Source organism: Salmo salar, chromosome 14 (genome assembly GCF_965601325.2).
Source record: "Salmo salar chromosome 14, fSalSal1, whole genome shotgun sequence".
NCBI lineage: Eukaryota > Metazoa > Chordata > Actinopteri > Salmoniformes > Salmonidae > Salmo > Salmo salar.
In genome coordinates, this window is record NC_138304.1 from 37,760,850 (window position 1) to 37,786,334 (window position 25,485).

General features: G+C 44.8%; 1 protein-coding gene across 1 annotated transcript in view; it reads left to right on the plus strand.

Moving 5' to 3' along the window:
• The window catches only part of LOC106569478 (uncharacterized), a 202,386-nt gene that overhangs the window by 134,500 nt on the left and 42,401 nt on the right, over positions 1-25,485 (plus strand). The window contains exon 5 of the mRNA XM_014140868.3: positions 688-855. Coding sequence (XP_013996343.3) covers positions 688-855 — 168 coding nt within the window. The remainder of the gene's footprint in view (positions 1-687; positions 856-25,485) is intronic.

Consider the following 25,485-nt stretch of genomic DNA (forward strand, 5'->3'; position numbering starts at 1 on the left):
GACAGCCTGCAAGCTAGTAAACACTGCATTTTATACCGTATGTTTACTGTACGAGTGTGTCGCCTAGTTAGGTATTTTGAAGTCTGTTTGCTGAGTGAGTGTGTGTGGGCATATGTGTGTACTAGTTGGATTTATTCTATTTGTCGACAAGGGGATATTATAGGTAGACAGCGTCTGCAATGCCGTTATTGAATTCTGATGCAATTTAATTAATTGTTGGAGGCACCTCTGGTATGAGTGAAGAGGGTTCTGCTGGTGGGGTTTTGTATGCTAATTGGTTATATTATCCTAATTCTGCACAGCGTATGTTAACTGAAGCTCTCGTCCATTAGCAGGGTTTGCATGCAGAGCCGGTCCACTCTGTTCGCTCTCTTCATTTAAAAAGGTCTCATTCTGTACACACACACATCCCAGAGCCACATCACATTTGCTCAGGTATTGATGCTGGTTGCTTGTTAATTCCCTACATATACCCCATCAAAGCCTCATATTTTCACTAGCTTTACAAGAGTATACATTATTTCAAGGTGATTTAGCTACCTTGGCTGCCAGTCTCCTGGTTTGGCTGGGTTTGGTGAGCACAGCTAGAGGCAGCCTCTGTATGTGAAGCAGAAACATTGTCATTCTGCATAGTGGAAATGATTGATCTTGAACTACTGTATGTCTTTGGTGTGTGTGTTTTCCCAGGTATCCTGCGTACAGCAGTACCTGATATGGACAGAGAAACCCAGGACCAATACCTGGTTGTCCTGCAGGCCAAGGACATGGGGGGCCATCTGGGAGGTCTCTCAGGGACCACTACTGTCACTGTCAGGCTGAGTGACGTCAATGACAACCCTCCTCGCTTCACCCAGAGTGAGTGACTCTTACACACATATCACATGCACACATGCTCACACACACCCACAAATATACTCACAAATATACCCACTGTGACGTGGTAAGGTTGGACCCAGGTGCAGAGAAGAGACCAGACGAGGAATCAGTGGTTAAGGATAAACATAATACTTTACTGAGAAACGATAGCCGCAGGATCACAGGACACTTGAAAAAAACAACTAACACTATGTCTCGAAAACGCACTCATGAAACAACCGCACACGTTAAACAATTCAAGCTTCTGCAAAGGACAACAGAAAATACACCTCTTTTAACATAATGAGTAAATTTGACTCACCTGAGTGTCGTTAATGTCTCTAGGACGGTCTGTGCCGCCCTCTGATGACAGGTGGAACCATGACACCCACACACACGAGCATACACACACACACACACACACACACACACACACACACACACACACACACACACACACACACACACACACACACACACACACACACACACACACCTGTCCCTCCCACACACACTCTAAGAGATTTACTTCATCAATCAATCGCTCTGAGCTAGAAACACAATTTGCCACCTTGGGGCAGTTCTGGTGGCAATGGGCAGGGTTCTAAACGGACCACATGTACACTTAGGCTCCTTTGAAGCATCCTAGGAGAGAGGAGAGGAGGAGAGAGGAGGGGAGGGGAGGAGAGAGAAGGGGAGAGGAGGAGAGAGGAGAGGAGAGATGAAATAAGAGGAGGCGAACCAATGGTGAAGTGCTACCATTAAACCAGACTTATTCTTCCAGCCTGTTCATTGCTGTTAGTACCCCTGCCGCTGCAGTGTGACAGTTGGGGGTTAGGACACTACCAACGCCAGGCTCCCCGCCGCTCTGCTCAATTACATACCCGGGCCTAAAAGAGACTCACAATCCAACCTCTTTCTCCCAAAGTCAGTGCTGCTTACTATATTTCACATGGCATTTACCATTGGGGGAGGATTAAATAGGAATGAATGAACCAAGTGTTGGTGAATAGTATTATATTCCCTAACAAGTTGTAATGGGATGGTTTGATGAACCAGGTATTGGTCAATAGTATTATATTCCCTAACAAGTTGTAATGGGATGGTTTGATGAACCAGGTGTTGGTCAATAGTATTATATTCCCTAACAAGTTGTAATGGGATGGTTTGATGAACCAGGTGTTGGTCAATAGTATTATATTCCCTAACAAGTTGTAATGGGATGGTTTGATGAACCAGGTGTTGGTGAATAGTATTATATTCCCTAACAAGTTGTAATGGGATGGTTTGATGAACCAGGTGTTGGTCAATAGTATTATATTCCCTAACAAGTTGTAATGGGATGGTTTGCGGGCCGCAACACAAATGTATTCTCTGACATCACGAGACTCATAAAAGCCTCCTGGGTTTTGCCTCCAATCCCTCCATTCACAACTTTCTTCAAGGAGCCAAGCAGTACTATAGCGTTGTTACCATATGACAGCTTTGATAGCTGTCAAGGTATGTCCTAACACCAAAACCTGACAACCTGTGGAGCTTGTGAACCCAGAAGGATATAGAGATCCACTGTGTAAATTACACCCCTACAATGTTCTAGGAACCATATGTGGGCTGCTCCTTAGCCAGGGCAGAACATTGATTCATAGCTCAGGGGCAGTTGGCTGGGAAGATGTTCCACATGCGGACTCAGGTGCTCCGTATCCAATCTGGAGTTTTATGCACTTTTAAAAGCCTTGGCTGCCAAGGGGAGTGGAGACGCACCCTGCGCCCGGATGATGGATGGATTGGTAGATTGTCTGATGGATGACTACATAGGTAGGCCTGATAAGATCAGTGTCTTTTTTATGCAACAACGAGATGAGAGACAACGATACAGAGAGGGTTTCATCATAAATATTACTAATTTATTTCCCCAGCGTGTGTGCCGGTTAATGAGAACATTTGACTTGGGAAGAATTAGAGGGATGGGGGGATGGTGAAAGATGGGAGAAAGAGAGAGAGAGGGAGAAAGAGAGAGAGGGGAAGAAAGAGAGAGGGGGAGGTAGAGAAAGACAAAAATGAAGAGGACGAGAAAGAGATAAAGAGAGTCCTCCTTAGGGAAGGAGAAAGAGATAAAGACCAGAATGATAGTTTGACTGGAGATATGAAAGGACAGAGGGAATGGGCAGAACAGTAAGAGGGAGGAGGTGAAAGAAAGAATGGAACAGGGCACACAAAGACCGCCAGAAGGAGAGAAATACTCACACTGTGAAATCTATGAAATAAGGAGCGAGGGAGCGAGAGAATGGACCAGAGGGAGGTAGGATGGTAATCACGGTAATTTGTCCTCTGAGGAAATGAGCGAGAGGAAAAGAAGAGAAGTATGAGTGGGTGAGGTGATGAAGTTGCAGGGGAGTGAGAATGGCAATGCATAACAGCTTAACCCTGCGTGTGTGCATGTGTGTGTTCTTGAGTATGTAGCCTATTTGTGCCATGGAGCTCTTTGGCATCAACTCAACTCGTCGGGTTTGGAGGAGGAGGAGGAATGCTGCCTATGACCCCAAGAACACCATCCCCACCATCAAACATAGAGGTGGAAACATTATGCTTTGGGGGTGTTTTTCTGCTAAGGAGACAGGACAACTTCACCGCATCAAAGGGACGATGGACGGGGCCATGTACCGTCAAATCTTGGGTGAGAACCTCCTTCCCTCAGCCAGGGCATTGAAAATGGGTCGTGGATGGGTATTCAAGCATGACAATGACCCAAAACACACGGCCAAGGCGACAAAGCAGTGGCACAAGAAGAAGCACATTAAGGTCCTGGAGTGGCCTAGCCAGTCTCCAGACCTTAATCCCATAGAAAATCTGTGGAGGGAGCTGAAGGTTCGAGTTGCTAAACGTCAGCCTCGAAACCTTAATGACTTGGAGAAGATCTGCAAAGAGGAGTGGGACAAAATCCCTCCTGAGATGTGTGCAAACCTGGTGGCCAACTACAAGAAACGTCTGACCTCTGTGATTGCCAACAAGGGTTTTGCCACCAAGTACTAAGTCATGTTTTGCAGAGGGGTCAAATACTTTTTTCCCTCATTAAAATGCGTTTTCCCTCATTTTTGACATGTGTTTTTCTGGATGTTTTGTTGTTATTCTGTCTCTCACTGTTCAAATAAACCTACCATTAAAATTATAGACTGATAATTTCTTTGTCAGTGGACAAACATACAAAATCAGCAGGGGATCAAATACTTTTTTCCCTCACTGTAATTAATTGTAGTGTGTACAGTACTCTATATATTTTGTACCAATTGAGAACTTTTTGAGAACTAATTCCCTGAGATCTGGATCTTCTCTGGAAAATCATTATTTTAGTCTTTTTGGGGTTTACTGCCAGGGCCCAGGTCTGGCAGTACTGCTCTAGCAGGTCCAGGCTCTGCTGTAGGACATGTGCTGTGGGTGACAGCAGGCATAGGTCATCTGCGAAGAGTAGGCATTAATCTTCTGAATTGTGGAGACTAACACCAGGGGCTGAGGATTTTTCTAGAATAGTGGGCAATTCGTTAATGTAAATATTGAAGAGTGCAGGGCTCAGATTGCAACCCTGGCGATGACCCCGCCCCTGGTTAAAGAATTCTGTTCTTTTCTTACCAATTTTAATGCTGCACGTATTGCCAGTATACATTGATTTAATTATGTCATATGTTTTACCCCCTACACCACTTTCAATAACTTTGTAGAACAGTCCTGTTTGCCAAATAGAATCAAATGCTTTAAATCCAATTTGGCTTTTACTCTCTCTCTCTCTCTCTCTCTCTCTCTCTCTCTCTCTTGTCTCCCTTTCTCCCCCCACCTCTCTCTCTCCCTCTCTCTCTCTGTCTCTCTTTCTCTTTCCCCCAACCCCCTATCTCTCCATCTGTTTTTCTCCCCCACATACACCCCCAATGCTCCTAGTCACCCCCTTCACACTGTCCTTTCACACTCCCCCATCTGTTCCTGTTTTAGAGCACCACAGAGAGCCAATCACTCTCTCTGATTGTTAAATAGAAGCATCCATGCGGGAATTCTCCCCTCTGTCCTAACAATCAGTCACAGTACACTCCAGTCTGACCATAAACCTGCATGTATTAACCAACACTTATGCTCCCATCACACCATATATGTATTTTAGTAGCCTAGCTTGATGAGGGCCACAGAATGCTCCAGAGCAGTCTCAGTAAGTCTTCTGGCTTGTTCGTACAGCGCTGTAAAAGTTATGACCGCAGATATCCTTTGTATGACACTAATGCTGCATAGGGAGACACTTGAGTTTTGAGTGTTGCTAATTCAAACCATGTTCAGGGAACTGTCATTTAGTAATTGGGTCAGTAAACCCATAGAAAATGTGTCCATATCAGTAAACATCATATATAGCAACTCTATTATCAACTAATGTGGTGGTGGCCACCATTGGTAGAATTTCCATCTCATCAGTGCTATACAATAGCAAATAGCAACCCTTTGCTGTACAGTATACAACATTGCATCTACTGTCTTGCTCAATGTGACATTGAAAAGGCCTTTGTGATTCGACCGCCTCATCATATGCTTGAGGGCTATGTTGTATGGCATCGACAAATGTAATCTGACTTAAAAAATAAGCTGATTAATGTATGTTTATGAAGCTGTAATGATCTGAGGAGACGCTACATTTAGCTGACTAATCCTTTTTTATGTGAACATCCTCTTCCCATGTTCTTCTGCGTCACCCAACTCCCATCTCTACTCTACATCTTTCCAATGTGACCACCCAACTCCCATCTCTACTCTGGATCTTTCCAATGTGACCACCCAACTCCCATCTCCACTCTACATCTTTCCAATGTGACCACCCAACTCCCATCTCTACTCTGGATCTTTCCAATGTGACCACCCAACTCCCATCTCTACTCTGGATCTTTCCAATGTGACCACCCAACTCCCATCTCTACTCTGGATCTTTACAATGTGACCACCCAACTCCCATCTCTACTCAGCATCTTTCCAATGTGACCACCCAACTCCCATCTCTACTCTGGATCTTTCCAATGTGACCACCCAACTCTCCTCTCTCTGCATCTTTCCAATGTGACCACCCAACTCCCATCTCTACTCTGGATCTTTCCAATGTGACCACCCAACTCCCATCTCCACTCTACATCTTTCCAATGTGACCACCCAACTCCCATCTCTACTCTGGATCTTTCCAATGTGACCACCCAACTCCCATCTCTACTCTGGATCTTTCCAATGTGACCACCCAACTCCCATCTCTACTCTGGATCTTTCCAATGTGACCACCCAACTCCCATCTCTACTCTGGATCTTTCCAATGTGACCACCCAACTCCCATCTCTACTCTGGATCTTTCCAATGTGACCACCCAACTCCCATCTCTACTCTGGATCTTTCCAATGTGACCACCCAACTCCCATCTCCACTCTACATCTTTCCAATGTGACCACCCAACTCCCATCTCTACTCTGGATCTTTCCAATGTGACCACCCAACTCCCATCTCTACTCTGGATCTTTCCAATGTGACCACCCAACTCCCATCTCTACTCTGGATCTTTCCAATGTGACCACCCAACTCCCATCTCTACTCTGGATCTTTCCAATGTGACCACCCAACTCCCATCTCTACTCTGGATCTTTCCAATGTGACCACCCAACTCCCATCTCTACTCTGGATCTTTCCAATGTGACCACCCAACTCCCATCTCTACTCTGGATCTTTCCAATGTGACCACCCAACTCTCCTCTCTCTGCATCTTTCCAATGTGACCACCCAACTCCCATCTCTACTCTACATCTTTCCAATATGACCACCCAACTCCCATCTCTACTCTACATCTTTCCAATGTGACCACCCAACTCCCATCTCTACTCTACATCTTTCCAATGTGACCACCCAACTCCCATCTCTACTCTACATCTTTCCAATGTGACTACCCAACTCTCCTCTCTCTGCATCTTTCCAATGTGACTACCCAACTCCCATCTCTACTCTGGATCTTTCCAATGTGACCACCCAACTCCCATCTCTACTCTGGATCATTCCAATGTGACCACCCAACTTCCATCTCTACTCTGCATCTTTCCAATGTGACCACCCAACTCCCATCTCTACTCTGGATCTTTCCAATGTGACCACCCAACTCCCATCTCTACTCTGGATCTTTACAATGTGACCACCCAACTCCCATCTCTACTCTGCATCTTTCCAATGTGACCACCCAACTCCCATCTCTACTCTGGATCTTTCCAATGTGACCACCCAACTTCCATCTCTACTCTGCATCTTTCCAATGTGACCACCCAACTCCCATCTCTACTCAGCATCTTTCCAATGTGACCACCCAACTCCCCTCTCTCTGCATCTTTCCAATGTGACCACCCAACTCCCATCTCTACTCTAGCATCTTTCCAATGTGACCACCCAACTCCCCTCTCTACTCAGCATCTTTCCAATGTGACCACCCAACTCCCCTCTCTCTGCATCTTTCCAATGTGACCACCCAACTCCCCTCTCTCTGCATCTTTCCAATGTGACCGCCCAACTCCCCTCTCTCTGCATCTTTCCAATGTGACCGCCCAACTCCCCTCTCTCTGCATCTTTCCAATGTGACCACCCAACTCCCATCTCTACTCTGCATCTTTCCAATGTGACCACCCAACTCCCCTCTCTCTGCATCTTTCCAATGTGACCACCCAACTCCCCTCTCTCTGCATCTTTCCAATGGGTGCCTGCCACCCATTGACGTTACTTATCACTGTTGTCCCTCCATATGACATGATGAAGATGGGAAGCTTGTTTGAATGCATGAAAATGATTCCGGAGGGCAAGTTCACTGAGTGTGAAGGAGGGATGGAGGAAGGATGGGAAGAGGAGATGAGGAGGGATGGAGAGAATAGAGTGAGAGAATAAGAACTAAGCAAACTGCCTCGTCGCAGCCATAAGGACAGTTACAATCATGTGAGCCGAAATAATTTAATCTCATTCTGGGTGTGGAAACAGTGCATTGAAACGTTGCTAGTCTTATCTTTGGTTCAGGGCTAGGCTGCAGGCCTCTGGGGCTGCGAAGCGTGGATGGGCCTTGCCATGTGACTGTGGAGACCTGGCTGACTGCTGGGAGGACAATTTATGGACAGCTGATTGGGTTGGCTGGGAGAAGGCAAACACGCACGCAGCACAGTACACACACACATACACACACACATACAGTACACATACACACATACATATACACAGACAGTACATGCACAGTACACACACAGTACACACAGTACACATACAAACAGTTTACACACAGGGATCCCTCCTGATAGAGAACCCCTCAGGAGGCTATAGTTAACAGTGGGCCATGAAAACGTCCCTGAAATCGCTCCATTGTATCACAACGCACAATTAGGCCCGGGATTGGATTGCATTGCACCAGAGTTTGTAATGTGGCGTGGTGCTGCTTGGATATGCTCCTTTGGGGCGCTGCTTGCCTGCTCTGCCCTGCCTGCGTGGTTATGACTGTTACTGCAGCGGTGGCCCAGAGATTTGACCTGGCACACGGGGGTGTGAGGGAGAGAGACGTGGTGTTGTTAGGGTCGCAGTGCCACTGCCTCCTGGGTACTGGCTTTCTGTTGTGATTAAAGGCCTGGGCAGTGAACAATCAGACTGATATACAGACTGTGTTGTGATTATAGGCCTGGCAGTGAACATTCAGACTGGGGTACATACTGTTTGTTGTGATTATAGGCCTGGGCAGTGAACACTCAGACTGGGGTACATACCGTTTGTTGTGATTATAGGCCTGGGCAGTGAACACTCAGACTGGGCTACATACTGTTTGTTGCGATTATAGGCCTGGGCAGTGAACACTCAGACTGGCATAAAGACTGTCTGGCTGGTTGTATTAGAGCAACAGCAATCCAGCTCTAGTCCCTGTGAGGAATACACTAACAGAACTCTCCTAGATGAGCTTTGTCCTCCACAGACCCCATGCAGCAAAAGTGGCTGTGGGGAGATATTAATCTCTCACAGTAATCGCTACAACACAAGGTAGAATAGACATACATGCCGCTGTGGCTATGGAAGCCACGATGGTCTAAATTCAACATTCGGAGATTTCCAGGACTTCTTGAAAATACAAATGAATCAGAAGAGGAAGAGGGGAGAGTTTGAAACATCATTAAAGCCAGAAGTGGCTATTTGTTCCAGCTTTCAGGAACAACCTTGGGCCATCGTCATCGTCCCGTCACCAGTGGTGGAATGAAATCCATCAAGATGCGCCTCCGTGTTCTCCCATTTTCGAGAGTGCGACCTGGGAAAAAAATGCCATCCGATTTTTTGCCTTCCTTGTCATCTAACCTGGCAGTGTGCCCTGACGCAGAATAATAGGAGTTAAAGCCATTCTCATTGTGCAGAGCCATCAGTGGAAGGAAGGAAGGCAGAGCGGAGGGGGAGAGCGAAGTGATTTCCATGCTAATGGGAATGTTCCCGGCAGGGCTCTCTCTCTCTCTCTCTCTCTCTCTCTATTTCGCTCTCTCTTTCTGTCTCTCTCTCTGTCGGCGTCGATGCAGACGCCTGCCTGATGAGTGTAGCTGCTGGACTGTGAGCGCCACGGGGGGCTTGCCCATCCACGGCTCGGGTGGTGCTTCTGCTGCTGGCTGGCTGGCTGGCTGGCTCATGTAGACACTGCCACTCACAGAGGGGGGTAAAGTTAGATAGGGGTGGGTGGTGATGGTGCAGGAGAAGGAGGTAGGGTTAAAATAGAGCCTAGCTTGAAAATGGAACACAGAGAGGATATTAAATGCCCCGGGGGAAGTGTCTAGTTGGTCGAACTTTTGCATTTGCCACTCTTGCCACTGAGGGGATTCAGCAGAGGTTTGGGTGGCTGCCTGGTCATGTCCAACCGAACACGTTCCCTGGGGTCCGCTGCTCAAGTAGCAAGAAGTGGAAATGTGTCAGTGATCTCCCAGCAGATATGATAAGTGGTGGGTAATAAGGAGCGTTTCAAAGAAACAATCCTGTCCGCTCTCATCTCTTATGTATGAGCCTGGCTGGGATACTGGTTCAATATTATGTAGGTAATACTCCGCGCATAAATCCACATCAACATCCCCCTGAATGCTTGTTTTCTTAAACAAATGCTCACCACTTCAATGTGTATATAGTAGAGTATATTGTCAAATATGGAACTAGCAAATTCATCTGCAACTGAAAGGCTGTTCTGCTGTGCTCTAAATCCAGCTGTTTCAATGGGTTACAGATGAGTGGTGATGTGAAGTAGTTAGTGGTGAATAAACACAGCCATTAGACTGTTATTATTGGACATGTGGGGAACAGACCTCAGTTGCCCTGCAGTCGCTGAGGAGAGGAGGCCTGGAACATTGCGCTATAGTCCTGTCCAGATCTGTATGTGCCAACTCCTCTGACCCTCGTTGTCAGTTGGCTAAAGCACATACTGTGTCCTGGAATGGGCTATGATGAACAGTGCCTCCAAGGCCAAGAAGAAGCCAGCAGAGAGGAAAGGTCAGGGTCATGTTCAGTTGGCAGGAAAACGGGAGAAAATATTTCGAACTCGACCCTGGACTTAACCTTTGACTCTCCCTCCAAGGCCCTGGAGAACTCACTAAGATCATCAGAACATCTCTGCCTTCCATTCTCTCGTCTATACTGTAGTCTACAAAGACCTACTGAACACGGTTCTGAACATTTGAACTGGACCAACCTGTTCTGATTCTCCGCACCTTAGCACACAAAATATTTAAGTGTCTATGAAATGGGTATGGTAGTAAGGCGCACTGGTTTGTGTCAAAAACTGCAACGTGGCTGGGTTTGTCATGCTCAACAGTTCTGCGTGTGTATAAAGAATGGTTCACCACCCAAAGGCCATCCAGCCAACTTGACACATCTGTGGGATGCACTGGAGTCAACATGGGCCAGTATCCCTGTGAAAAGCTTTTGCCACCTTGTAGAAAGGTGTTCTTAATGTTTTGTACACTCAGTGTACATTGATGCTACACACACATCACAACTGCTGCTACCAGACTGTTATTATACTGCTCAAGTAATGCACTTCTTATTGTTGTTTGCATTGTTGAGAAGGAACCTGTAGTAAGCATTTCGTTGAACGATGTATACCATGCGTATCCCGTACATACGACCAGTGGTTGGAACCTAAATCATTTTCCAGTCTTTTCGAGCTGAACATAACCATAATTTTTGGGTTTTGTTCCAATGTTCCAACTAGCAAAATAAAGTTTTGAACCGGTTCAAACCCCAAAAAGTACTGGTTGATATCGTTCCTTTCTGCACGTTTTTGCAATCAACCTTTTTTTTTTTACATTTAGCTCAACATTAAATTACCTCACCAATCAGTGCTATGAAGCGGGTAAGCCATTTAATCTGTATAGGAAAGTCATTAAGAGCAAATTGTATTTTGCCTTAACAGCATGGTATAATCATAGTACAAGACAAACACACATACTGTGCTGCCAGTCACAGTGTAGGTCGCAAGATGCAACTGAAATTTTGCGGATGAGGAGAGGGCGAGAGAGGATGGAGGAATATTGCCTTGAAGCACTGGGCAACTTGTTATGACATGCATTATTTGAATTAGGCCTACAGAGTTATACCTACGGTGGAGCGGCTTCTATGGAGGAACTCTGAATGTCTTTGAACTTCCGGGTTGGTTAAACGTTGGACCAGAGCAAACATTAGCTAGCTAGCTACATCCAATGTGAAATGGAATTACTATAGTATCCTTAACTAGCATTGCAAAAGTTAATCCATTATTTTAAACACCTCCAAAAAAATTTATAAATTTAACCGGTTCCCATGCGTTTAAAATAATGGTTCTGTTTCGGAATAGTATAGATCACTTTCGTTTCCGGTTCGGGTTTTGTTCCTCAAATAATTTTGATATTTTCCGGTTTTTGGTTCTGTTCCCGGAACCGGTTCCAACCCTTGCATATGACAAATGAAAACTTTAAACTATGTACTCTTTCTATCTCCTTCTATATATGCCCACAGCTCTCTCTTTCTAGTCTTAGGCGACCCAACCCACAGAACATTTTGTTTGAAACAAATGTTTTCCCTGTTTCTAATAATTCCAATATTGCTAATTAAGTTCCCCGTCCTCAGAATAAGTTCTTATTAAAATAGAGGTGGTTAATATTAGCCTCCTTTTTATCTCCCCATTTCTTTCCTCTTTATTAATATTTCCTCTAAAGTTCAGCGCTTTCTGCTTTAATTACACAGTAAAGGGTCGTTCCATGAAATGGGTGCCTTTTTGCACCCCTTTGATATTATAAGTAGAAATTTTGCACCATGAAAAATAGCCTGTTATATTAAATGAAGTTGTCACGTCCTGACCCTTGTAAGAGGTCATTTGCCATAGTAGAGCGGTCAGGGCGTGACAGGTGGTTGTGTTGGGTGGTTTTGGGTTTTCTGTTTATATGTGGGGTTTTTCTAGTATTCTATTTCTATGTTTTGTTTTCCAGGTTTTGGCCGGGTATGTTTTCCAATCAGAGGCAGGTGTCTTTCGTTGTCTCTGATTGGAAGCCATACTTAGGCAGCCTGTTTTCCTTTGGGGTTTTTGGGTAGTTGTTTCCGTTTAGTCTAGTGTACCTGACGGGACTGTTGTTGGTCATTTGTTGCTTTGTTGTTAAAGTGTATTCATTAAAGACAAAGAATGAGCACTATGCACGCTGCGCCTTGGTCTCCATTCAACGACCCCTATGACAGAAGTGCACTTTAAGTGCACCCCCCTAGAGTCTATTGATGCACCGGTGCGTCTTTCTAAGTAGCATAATACAAAAATCCCCATCAAAATCCGTCAGTTTAAAGGTGGACTATTCAGAAATCGCTCCGGCATTTCCTGGTTGCAAAAATTCTAATAGTTTGCCTAATTTCAGTTTATGTGACAAAACAAGCAAGTATAGTGTACAGTAGATAATCATTGTATATATATATATTTACAATATATTTTCCATAACCAAAAGATTGTACTTTTAGCTGTTTGAAGATAGTGTACAAAGCCGAGAGTAAAATATGCAAAAACTAAACTTAAGAATGGGACGCATAGAAATAGCGCACATAGAACATATCTACCGCTTCTTGGACTTGCTTTCATTGAGAATGACAGATCTGTAACACACATTCTATGTGAATTTGGTTGCACCCAAAAAGTTACATATTGTTGTTTGTCAGACCAGGAGACATCCCAAAAATCGGTCTTCTCACGAAAATATCTGTAGAATCCAAACGGCCTACAAACTATTATGACCACTCTATAAAAGGGAATATTCTCATCGAATCCGATGATGTTCTCTGTTTCGCTCTACGAACCCCACAGGTGTCACGAGATTCATCTAAAGGTAAGCCATACAAATTAATGGAAGTATGGAGGTGATTTTGTGCCAACAAAAATAAGGGGTTAAATATGTGTAAACAAAATATATTTCTTGAGCTTTCTTATATCCCCTAGATATAGGACAGACACTTCACAACCCTATTCCTTATTATCATTTTTTGACCCAGTTCAGGAAACTAGGCGTATTTCGCGTAAACTTTTTTTTAATCAAAATGCATTTTTTGGCAGAAATCCCTTCTCGAACTTGTGAACTTTCATGTGCCTTAATAACAAACGTGTATGCCATCTGTAAAAATGAATACAATTGTTAAATTACGAGCCTAGATGGTTTAGACACAGAAAAAGTCAGCAACCTTCCCGCTAGCCATGATTGGCTGAGATAACGAGTGGGATGGACAGGCCAAGAGATGAGTATGGATTGGTCTGCCTGTCACATGCGTCGAAAGGATTGGACCAAGGCGCAGCGTGTTGAGTGCTCATCTTCCTTTTTTTAATGAGAGAACACTTACACAAAATAAACAAATGACAAACAACAGTTTCGTAAGGTACCACAACTATACGAAAAACAACCACCCACAAAACCCAAAGGAAAACAGGCTGCCTAAGTATGGCTTCCAATCAGAGACAACGAAAGACACCTGCCTCTGATTGGAAACCATACTCGGCCAAATCTGGAAAACGAAACATAGAAAATGAAAACTAGAACACATTCCCCTGGAAACAAATCCCAAAACACACAAAACAACCCCCCTGCCACGCCCTGACCATTCTACTATGGCAAATGACCCTTTTCACTGGTCAGGACGTGATAATACCCCCCCCCCCCCCCCCCCCGGAGGTGCAGGCCCCGACTGCAGCTCAAACAAAAAATCCCCACAAAAACAACCCCAAACCTAAAGGAAGGGAAGAGAGGGTGGCCACCGTCTACGACAGTTCCTGTGCTACACCCACCCTTCGCCAATCCTCCAGCCACGGAGGTGGCTCTGGCTCCGGGCGTAGCCCCCGTTCTTCGCTGCCAACCCCCGCTGGAGGCTCTGGACTGCAGACCGTCGCTGGAGGCCCCGGGCTGCGCATTGTCGCTGGAGGCCCCGGGCTGAGAGGTGTCGCTGGAGGCCCCGGGCTGAGGGGCGTCGCTGGAGGCCCCGGGCTGAGGGGCGTCGCTGGAGGCCCCGGGCTCAGGAGCGTCGCTGGAGGCTCCGGGCTGAGGAGCGTCGCTGGATGATCCTGACTGAGAAGCGTCGCTGGAGGCTCCTGACTGAGGAGCGTCGCTAGAGGCTCCGGGCTGAGGAGCGTCGCTGGAGGCTCCGGGCTGAGGAGCGTCGCTGGAGGCTCCGGGCTGAGGAGCGTCACTGGAGGCCTCCTGCGTAGAGCTGGGACCGGTCACCCCAGACTGGGGAGACTTACAGGAGACTGGGTGCGCAGAGCAGGCATGGGGCACACTGGGTCGTGGAGGCGCACCAGAGGTCTGGAGTTCAGGGCTGGCACACCCCGTCCCGGCTGAATGGTCACTGTAGCCCGGCATGGGCGGAGCGCTGGCACAGGGCGAACTGGGCTGTGCTGGAGAATGAGGGCTGCCGTGCGTAGAGCAGGCGCAGGGTAAGCTGGGCCGAGAAGACGCACTGGAGACCAGATACGTTGTGCCGGCGCACTTCTCCCTGGTTGCCGGCCAACTCTCGCACGGCAACGCTGAGGAGCCCGTACTGACCGCACCGGACTGTGCGTGCATATGGTCGATACAGTGCGCATTTCCACATAGCTCGGTGCTTTCCTCGTCACCCGCTCCCCACGGTAAGCACGGGGAGTTGGCTCAGGACTCCACCCTGACTCTGCCCAACTCCCCGTGTGCCCCCCCCCCAACATTTTTGGGGGGCTGCCTCTCGCACTTGCCTCTTGGCTTATACAGCGCCTCATAGTAACGCCGCTCTGCCTTCGGTGCCTCAAGTTCCTCCTTCGGTCGGCGATACTCCCCAGCCTGCCTCCAGGGTCCTTTCCCATCTAATATCTCCTCCCACGTTCACGACTCCAAGTACTTCTCCTGTTGCTCCCTTCCACGCTGCTTGGTCCTTCGGGTGGTGGGTGGTTCTGTCACATGCGTCGAAAGGATTGGACCAAGGCGCAGCGTGTTGAGTGCTCATCTTCCTTTTATTAATGAGAGAACACTTACACAAAATAAACAAACGACAAACAACAGTTCCGTAAGGTACCAGGACTGTACGAAAAACAACCACCCACAAAACCCAAAGGAAAACAGGCTGCCTAAGTATGGCTTCCAATCAGAGACAACAAAAGACACCTGCCTCTGATTGGAAACCATACTCAGCCAAACCTGGAAAACGAAATATAGAAAATTAAAACTAGAACACATTGCCCTGGAAACAAACAAACCCCAAAACACACAAAACAACCCCCCTGCCATGCCCTGACCATTCTACTATGGCAAATGACCCTTTTCACTGGTCAGGATGTGACACTGCCATAAAGCTATCTGTCTATTTGAGCTGGTCAGTATGTACTAGGTAATCCTGTCTAACACAGCTTTTTAAAACATGTATTGTGTATTAAAACTGCATAAATGTTGCTCTCCTCTATCTGGAGGACCGAGTTTTGAAGTCAGTGGAATTTGAGTATGATAGCTAAGGAGATTGAGAAAACACCTGTCTCCGGATTACATCTTCAAACTAAGGGCAACCATGGCATCCGAAAGGAGATGTGTCCATCCATGGTGTATACGGGTAAGATAGTCTAGCTAGCTGCATTTTCAGATATTACACATTTCTAATTTTGACAGAAAGTGGTTTCATTTCAAGTTGAAGTGTACTGTTAGCTAGCTAACGTTAGCTGACTTGCTCGCTAGCTAACATTATATGTATGCTCTTATTATTCGTATCTCAGAGCCATTTGCTTGGCTACTTATAGCCTAATATTAGCTAGCTAACATTGAACCTGGTTGGTTATCTACCTGCAGATTCATGCAGAGTAGTAACGTCATGAGTTGGGATTATGGTTCATTGTTTAGCTAGCTAGTTAGCTACATGTCTCCACTATGCAAGTAACCATTTCGGGTGTGTTCGATTTCAGAGCGCTCTCGTCTGAGTATGCCAGAGCGCAGAATAACTGATGAATTTACTAACGCTCAACAGCGGTTGAATATGGCCGATGTCGGCAAAAAAGCATAATTAAATTGTTGCCAGCAGCACAGTTACAGTCACCAGTGCTCTAGATAACATGAAAACAACCTAACCAGCTCTGCTAGGGCGAGTAAAATTGTCAGAGTTTGGGTGGGGGCTAAAGCTTAAGAGCATGTGAATAATGCTGAATGGGTGTAGACAGAGAAGAGTTCTCCAGTAGGTACCAAAACATTCAAAGGCCATTTTCTCAAAAGTGAGGTTACAAGTTTATCAACTTTCAAAGCAGAAATACTTCCCCATTGTTCCTCAAATGCAGTGTATGATATACTGTATGATTTTGTAGCTCTGTGTCTCTGCTTTTATCCAATGTAAAAGATACAATTTCAAATTTTGCTACATAAGACCGAATCAATGTGGTCGGTCAGATTTATGACTGTGTTATTCAATGCGTTTTTACAGGGTATAGTAGTAAAGGCCCCCAACGGCTTAGACTTTTAATATAGACCACATGGAGAATTAAATAAATCATATTTTTTTATAGGAATAATGGCTTGCTAAAGTGCCAAAATACAGCATTTTGACATGTCCCTCAACCCTGTGTCACTTCTAGGAAGATTTCAACCCACTTAATCCAACAATTTCACAAAGTTTCACCATCATTGTAAAAACCTAGCTATTTTACTGTTTTGACAAAGTTATTTCTGAATATTATTATTTATATTCATGTGATTAGTCAGTGATGCATTTACGTCTGTCCCTCATTTTATGGCCAACCCTGTTATGCAAACATTTTCCTCCTGTAGAATAATGGACCATTCCATTAAGTTAAATGATTCACAGCAGGTCACATCATTTGGGTCTCCTGATCAGCATGGTGGAAAAGTAAGTAAGTAATCTCTTTTTTGGGGGCCTATTCATAATTGTTTAATCATCTTTGACTGAGGTGGTCAAATTTAAGACCTTAAAGGCCCAATGCAGCCATTTTTATCTCAATATCAGAACATTTCTGGGTAATAATTAGGTACCTTACCATGATTGTTTTCAACAAAAATAGTCAACAACAACAAGCTTCTTAGCAAGAGCAATTTCCCAAGCAAGAATTTTGCTCGGGAGTGGTCTGAGTGGGGAGGAGAAAACTGACAACTAGAATTTATTGGCAGACAGGTTTGGAACTCTCTTTCTTATATTAACTAATTGACCACCTGGTGATGTAACCAGGCAGGCCAAAACTCCAGCCCACCAAAGCAGCTATTTCAGGCGGTCTTCTCAAACACCGTTTGCACTAAAATGGAATTATCATAATTTTTACAATTTTTACAATATTTCAACCTCATAGAGTGGGCTGGCCCCCCTACCTCTGAGGAAGCACAGTTCCCGCTCAGCCCAGTCAAAACTGTTCGCTGCTCTGGCACCCCAATGGTGGAACAAGCTCCCTCACGACGCCAGGACAGCGGAGTCAATCACCACCTTCCGGAGACACCTGAAACCCCACCTCTTTAAGGAATACCTAGGATAGGATAAAGTAATCCTTCTAACCCCCCCCCCCCCCTTAAAAGATTTAGATGCACTATTGTAAAGTGGTTGTTCCACTGGATATCATAAGGTGAATGCACCATTTTGTAAGTCGCTCTGGATAAGAGCGTCTGCTAAATGACTTAAATGTAAATGTAAATGTAAATATATATAACACACAGAAAAATCATGTTTCTGAACATGTCAACCCTGTTCGCTCAATGTTAGGAAAACTTGAATTTGATTACTTTCATTGTGTGTGAACATACAGTACAGTACCAGTCAAAAGTTTGGACACACCAACTCATTCCAGGGATTTTCTTTATTTTTACTATTTTCAACATTGTAGAGTAATAGTGAAGACATCAAAACTATGAAATAAAACATATGGAATCAGGTAGTAACCAAAGAAGTGTTAAATGAATCAAAATATATTTTATATTCTTCAAAGTAGCCACCCTTTGCCTTGATGACAGCTTTGCACACTCTTGGCATTCTCTCAACCAGCTTCATGAGATAGTCAGCTGGAAACAAAAAGATGGCACCGATATAATTTTTTTTTAATACCTTTATTTAACTAGGCGAGTCAGTTAACCTGTCTGGGCTAGGAGGCAGTATTTTCACAGCCGGATGAAAAACGTACCCAATTTAAACAGGTTACTACTCTGGCCCAGAAACTAGAATATGCATATTATTAGTAGATTTGGATAGAAAACAGTTTCTAAAACTGTTTGAATGGTGTCTGTGAGTATAACAGAACTCATATGGCAGGCAAAAACCTGAGAAAAAGTCAACCAGGAAGTGGAGGATCTGAGAATTGTAGTTCTTCTTTCTAGTCCCTTTCGAAACTACAGTATCCGTGGGGTTACGTTGCACTTCCTAAGGCTTCCATTGGCTGTCTAAAGCCTTCAGAAAGTGGTTTGAGAATTCTCCTGTCACTGGGCAGATAATAGGAGCTCAGTTTCTGAGTGGACTGCCTGGCAACAAAGGGATTGGATATGCGCGGTCATGCGAGCACGCTGTTCCTTCTTTTTCTCCTTGAATGAATACGCTATTGTGCGGTTGGAATATTATCGCAATTTTATGTAAAAAATACCATAAAGATTGATTTTAAACAGCGTTTGACATGCTTCTAAGTACGGTAATGGAACATTTTGACTTTTCGTCTCTGGTTCCGCGCTCGCGCGTTATGCCTTTGGATAAGTGATCCATACGCACAAACAAAACGGAGGTATTTGAACATAAATATGGATTATTTGGAACAAAAACAACATTTCTTGTGGAAGTAGCAGTCCTGGGAGTGCATTCTGACGAAGATCAGCAAAGGTAAGAGAATATTTCTAATACTAATTCTGAGTTTAGGTTGCCCCCGAACTTGGCGGGTGTCGGTATAGCTCACCGTGATGGCCGAGCTATGTACTCAGAATATTGAAAAATGTGCTTTCTCCGTAAAGCTATTTTAAAATCTGACTCAGCGGTTGCATCCAGGGGTAGTCTATCTATAATTCTTTAAATAATTCTTATATATTTTGTCAACGTTTATGATGAGTATTTTTGTAAATTGATGTCCACATTCACCGGTCGTTTTGGTGGGAATACATTTTCTGAACATTACGCGCCAATGTAAAATGCTGTTTTTGGATATAAATATGAACTTTATCGAACAAAACATACATGTATTGCGTAACATAATGTCCTAGGAGTGTCATCTGATGAAGATCGTCAAAGGTTAGTGCTTCATTTAGCTAACCTAAATGAAGGTTAGTGCTTCATTTAGTTAGTGCTTCATTTAGACGCTAGCGTCCCACGTAGCCCATAGAAGTTAAGAACAAATTCTTATTTTCAATGACGGCCTAGGAACAGTGGGTTAACTGCCTTGTTCAGGGGCATTTTTACCTTGTCACAAGTCCAACGCCCTAACCACTCGGCTACCTGCCGCCCCGGCTTCGCTTCAAGTCCTTAGGAAATTGTGCAGTATTTTTATTTTTTTAATGTATTATTCCTTACATTGTTAGCCCAGAAAACCTTAAGTGTTATTACACAGAGCTAGGAAGAACTATTGGATATCAGAGAGCCATCAACTTACCAGCACAACCAGTACTACGACAGGGAATACAACTTTCCCGAAGCGGATCCTTTGTCTGCACCTCCCAGAGCATTTGAATTGATTCCAGAGGCCAACCCAAAACAACGCCATCGGAGGAGGAGAGCTGCCTTCTTGTGAGGCTCCGGATGCGTGCACACCACCCACCACTTCCGAGTATATTACTCGCAAATGTCCAGTCCCTAGTTAACAAAGTCTACGAAATTAGGGCAAGAGTTTTCTTTCCAAAGAGCTATCCGGGATTGTAACATACTCTGTTTCACGGAGACATGGCTAACTGGGGACTTGCTGTCGGAGTCCGTACATCCAACGGGATTTTCAGTGCATCACGCCGACAGGAACAAACATCTCTCTGGTAAGAAGAAGGGCGGGGGTGTATGTTTCATGATTAATGACTCATGGTGTAATTGTAACAACATACAAGAACTCAAATCCCTTTGTTCACCTGACCTAGAATTCCTCAAAATCAAATGCTGACCGTATTATCTCCCAAGAGAACTCTCCTTGGTTATCATCACAGCCGTGTTTATCCCCCCGCAAGCGGATACCAAGACGGCCATCTAGGAACTTCACGGGACTTTATGCAAACTGGAAACCATTTATCCTGAGGCTGCATTTACAGTAGCTGGGGATTTTAACTTCTCTAGGGTAGGGGGCAGTATTTTGACGTCCGGATGAAAGGCGTGCCCAAATTAAACTGCCTGCTACTCAGACTCAGAAGGTAGGATATGCATATTGTTCGTAGATTTGGATAGTGTAACGGCTGTCTTCGTGAAGAGAGGACCAAGGCGCAGCGGGTTGCGTGCTCATCATTATATTTATTGAATGTGAACACCAAAAAAAAAACAATAAACAATGAAACGAAGACAGGAAACAGTTTTGCAGGCTACACCAACGCAATGCAAAAACAACTACCCACAATTAACAAACAAAACACATCCCTATATATAGGACTCTCAATCAAAGGCAACTACAAACACCTGCCTTCAATTGAGAGTCCAACACCCAATTACCTAACATAGAAAATACTAAACTAGAAAGAACATAGAAATACAAAAACATAGAACATAACCCAAAACCCGGAAATAATAAATCAAACACCCTTCTAAACAAACCACCACCCCGAACCACATAAAACAAATACCCTCTGCCACGTCCTGACCAAACTACAATCACAAATAACCCCTATACTGGTCAGGACGTGACAGATATAAAATACTCTGAAGTTTATAAAACTGTTTGAATGATGTCTGTGAGTATAACAGAACTCATATGGCAGGCAAAACCCTGAGAAGAATCCAACCAGGAAGTGCGAAATCTGAGGCTGTAGTTTTTTCAAGTGATTGCCTATCTAACACACAGTGACTTAGGTTCATTTTGCACTTCCTAAGGCTTCCACTAGATGTCAACAGTCTTTAGAAAGTTGTTTTAGGCTTCTATGGTGAACAGAGAGCGAACAAAGGAAGTTGGGAGTTGTTGACTCAGGAAAGGATATGAGTTCATTGGCGCGCATTCACGTGAGCGGTAGCTGTATTCCATTACATTTTTCAAGACATTGGAATCGTCCGGTTGGAATATTATTGAAGTTTTATGTTAATATTTTATCAACGTTTATGATGAGTATTTCTATAAATTAATGTGCTCATTCACCGGAGGTTTTTGAAGGAAAAACATTTCTGAACATTACGGGCCAATGTAAAATGGGGTTTTTGGATATAAATATGAACTTTATCGAGCAAAACATACATGTATTGTGTAACAAGAAGTCCTATGAGTGCCATCTGATGAAGATCATCAAAGGTTAGTGCTTCATTTTAGCTGTATTTCTTTTTTGTGACGCCTCTTCTTGCTTGGAAAATGGCTGTGTGGCTTTTCTTGTTTAGGGTGTGTCCTAACATAATCTAATGTTTTGCTTTCTCCGTAAAGCCTTTTTGAAATCAGACAATGTGGTTGGATTAACGAGAGTCTTATCTATAAAATGGTGTATAATACTTGTATGTGTGAGAAATTTGAAGTATGAGATTTTGGTTGTTTTGAATTTGCCGCCCTGCTATTTCACTGGCTGTTGAATAGTGTGCCCCGCAGGTGGGACGGTCACGTCCCACATACCCAAGAGAGGTTAACAAAGCTAATCTGAGAACAAGGCTACATAAATTCTCTCAGCATATCGATTGTAGTACACGAGCGAGTAACACACTCGACCACTGCTACTCTATCTTCTGCGATGCATACAAGGCCCTCCCCCGTCCTCCTTTTGGCAAATCTGACCTTGTTGCTCCCCTCCTATAGGCAGAAACTAAAACAGGAAATGCCCGTGCTTAGGTCTATCCAATGCTGGTCTGACCGATCAGATTTCCCGCTTCAAGATTGCTTCGATCACATGGACTTGGGATATGTTCCGGGTAGCCGCAGACAATAACATTGACGTATACGCTGACTCGGTAAGCGAGTTTATAAGGAAGTGTATAGGAGATGTTGTACCCACTGTGACTACTAAAACCTTCCCTAACCAGAAACTGTGGATTGATGGCAGCATTCGCGCAAAACTGAAAGCACGTTCCATCGCATAAGGCGACTGGAAACATGGCAGAATACAAACAGTGTAGTTATTCCCTACATTAGGCAATCAAACAAAGCGTCAGTATAGAGATAAAGTGGAGTCGCAATTCAACGGATCAAACACGAGACATATGTGGCAGGGTCTACAGACAATAACGGATTACAAAAAGAAAACCAGCCCCGTCGCAGACATCGACGTCTTGCTCCCAGACAAATTAAACAACTTCTTTGCACGCTTTGAGGACAATACAGTGCCACCAACACGGCCGCTACCAAAGACTGTGGGCTCTCCTTCTCCATGGCCGACATGAGTAAAACATTTAAACGTGTTAACCCTCGCAAGGCTGCCGGCCCAGACGGCATCCCTAGCCGCGTTGTCAATGCATGCGCAGATCAGCTGGCTGGTGTGTTTATGGACATATTCAATCAAGCCCAGTCCCAGTCTGCTGTCCCCACATGATTTAAGATGGCCACCATTGTTCCTGTTCCCAAGAAAGCTAAGGTAACTGAACTAAATGACTATCAACGCGCAGCACTCACTTCTGTCATCATGAAGTGCTTTGAGAAACTAGTCAAGCATCATATCACCTCCACCCTATCTGATACCCTAGACCCACTCCAATTTGCTTACTGCCGCAATAGGTCCGGTAAGCAATCGCCATCACACTGCACACTGCCCTATCCCATCTGGATAAGAGGAATACTGTTCATTGACTACAGCTCAGCATTCAACATCATAGTACCCTCCAAACTCATCATTAAGCTTGAGACCCTGGGTCTCAACTCCGCCGTGTGCAACTAGGTCCTGGACTTCCTGACGGGCCGCCCCCAAGTGGTGAGGGTAGGAAACAACATCTCCACTCCGCTGATCCTCAACACTGGGGCCCCACAAGGGTGCATTCTCAGCCCTCTCCTGTACTCCCTGTTCACCCATGACTGCGTGCCATGCACGCCTGCAACTCAATCATCAAGTTTGCAGACAACACTACAGTGGTAGGCTTGATTACCAACAACGACAAGACAGCCTACAAGGAGGAGGTGAGGGCCCTCTGAGTGTGGTGTCAGGAAAATAACCTCTCACTCAATGTCAGCAAAACAAATGAGATGATCGTGGACTTCAGGAAACAGCAAAGGGAGCACCCCCCTATCCACATCCACGGGACAAGCAGTGGAGGTGGAAAGTTTTAAGTTCCTCTCTGTACATATCACTGACAAACTGAAATGGTCTACGCACACAGACAGTGTGGTGAGGAAGGCGGCTGAAAAAATCTGGCTTGTCACCGAAAACACTCACTAACTTTTACAGATGCACAATTGAGAGCATCCTGATGGGCTGTATCACCGCCTGCTACACTCGCAATAACATCTGCTAACCATGTGTATGTGACCAATAAAATTTGATTTGATTTCAAATAGCAGGTGTGCCTTGTTAAAAGTTAATTTGTGGAATTTCTTTCCTTCGTAATGCGTTTGAGACAATCAGTTGTGTTGTGACAAGGTAGGGGTGGTATACGGAAGATAGCCCTATTTGGTAAAAGACAAAGTCCATATTATGGCAAGAACACCTCAAATAAGCAAAGAGAAATGACAGTCCATCATTACTTTAAGACATGAAGGTCAGTCAATCTGGAAAATCTGGGACTGGTCACCTCCTCCTAATCATTACAGCATTAATGTAGAGGCCCATCCATTCATGTAGAGGCCCATCCATTCATGTAGAGACCGTCCATTCATGTAGAGGGCCATCCAGTAATGTAGAGGTCCATCCATTCATGTAGAGGTCCGTCCATTAATGTAGAGGGCCACCCATTCATGTAGAGGCCCATCCATTCATGTAGAGGCCCGTCCATTCATGAGGTAAATACAGTATGTAATATTAACCCTGTCTCTCTAAGTGTGGCAGTAATGTAGTGGAGGACTCATTCATCCTGCAGGCACTCTATTTTAATCCTTTGTTGTCTGGTCCTGCAGTGTTAGGGTGGTGCTGTGATGTCCAGTTAGTCTGTCAGATAGCCTAGTCTCTCTCTCTCTCTCTCTCTCTCTCTCTCTCTCTCTCTCTCTCTCTCTCTCTCTCTCTCTCTCTCTCTCTCTCTCATAGGCTACTAATGTTTATGCCTAAATCTCTTCTCGCGCTCACCCACCCCTTCTCTCTCTCGCTGTCCTCTTCCCTTAAGCCTCATCCACTATAAGTGCTTGTGTGATGGACTCTTACTAAATGGATGCAGATTGTTTTCAGGCTATTTTCAACCAGTGCATGTGCTTCAGCCAGCTAGACACTTTTTTAATGACTCTCCTAACTCAACGCATTCCCACCCTTCAGAAGAAACAGAAAGCCTCCTCCTCAGATAAGACAGGTCCTACTCCTCTTTTTCTCCCCCTGTCTCTCGCACCTCTCCTCTCCAAGAGTTATTACTACTGTAGCCAGCCCTGCAGTCACTACTCCCTGCTGTCCTCTTCTCTCTTTTTATTACTACTGTATGCAGCCTTGCAGTGAGTCACTACTCCCTGTGTCCTCTTCTCTCTTTTTATTACTACTGTATCCAGCCTTGCAGTGAGTCACTAATCCCTGCTGTCCTCTTCGATCTTTGTATTACTACTGTATGCAGCCTTGCAGTGAGTCACTACTCCCTGCTGTCCCCTTCTCTCTTTTTATTACTACTGTATGCAGCCTTGCAGTGAGTCACTACTCCCTGCTGTCCCCTTCTCTCTTTTTATTACTACTGTATCCAGCCTTGCAGTGAGAAACTACCCCCTGCTGTCCTCTTCTCTCTTTATTTCCTACTGTATCCAGCCCTGCAGTGAGTCACTAATCCCTGCTGTCCTCTTCTCTCTTTTTATTACTACTGTATCCAGCCCTGAAGTGAGTCACTAATCCCTGCTGTCCTCTTCTCTCTTTTTATTACTACTGTATCCAGCCTTGCAGTGAGTCACTAATCCCTGCTGTCCTCTTCTTTCTTTTTATT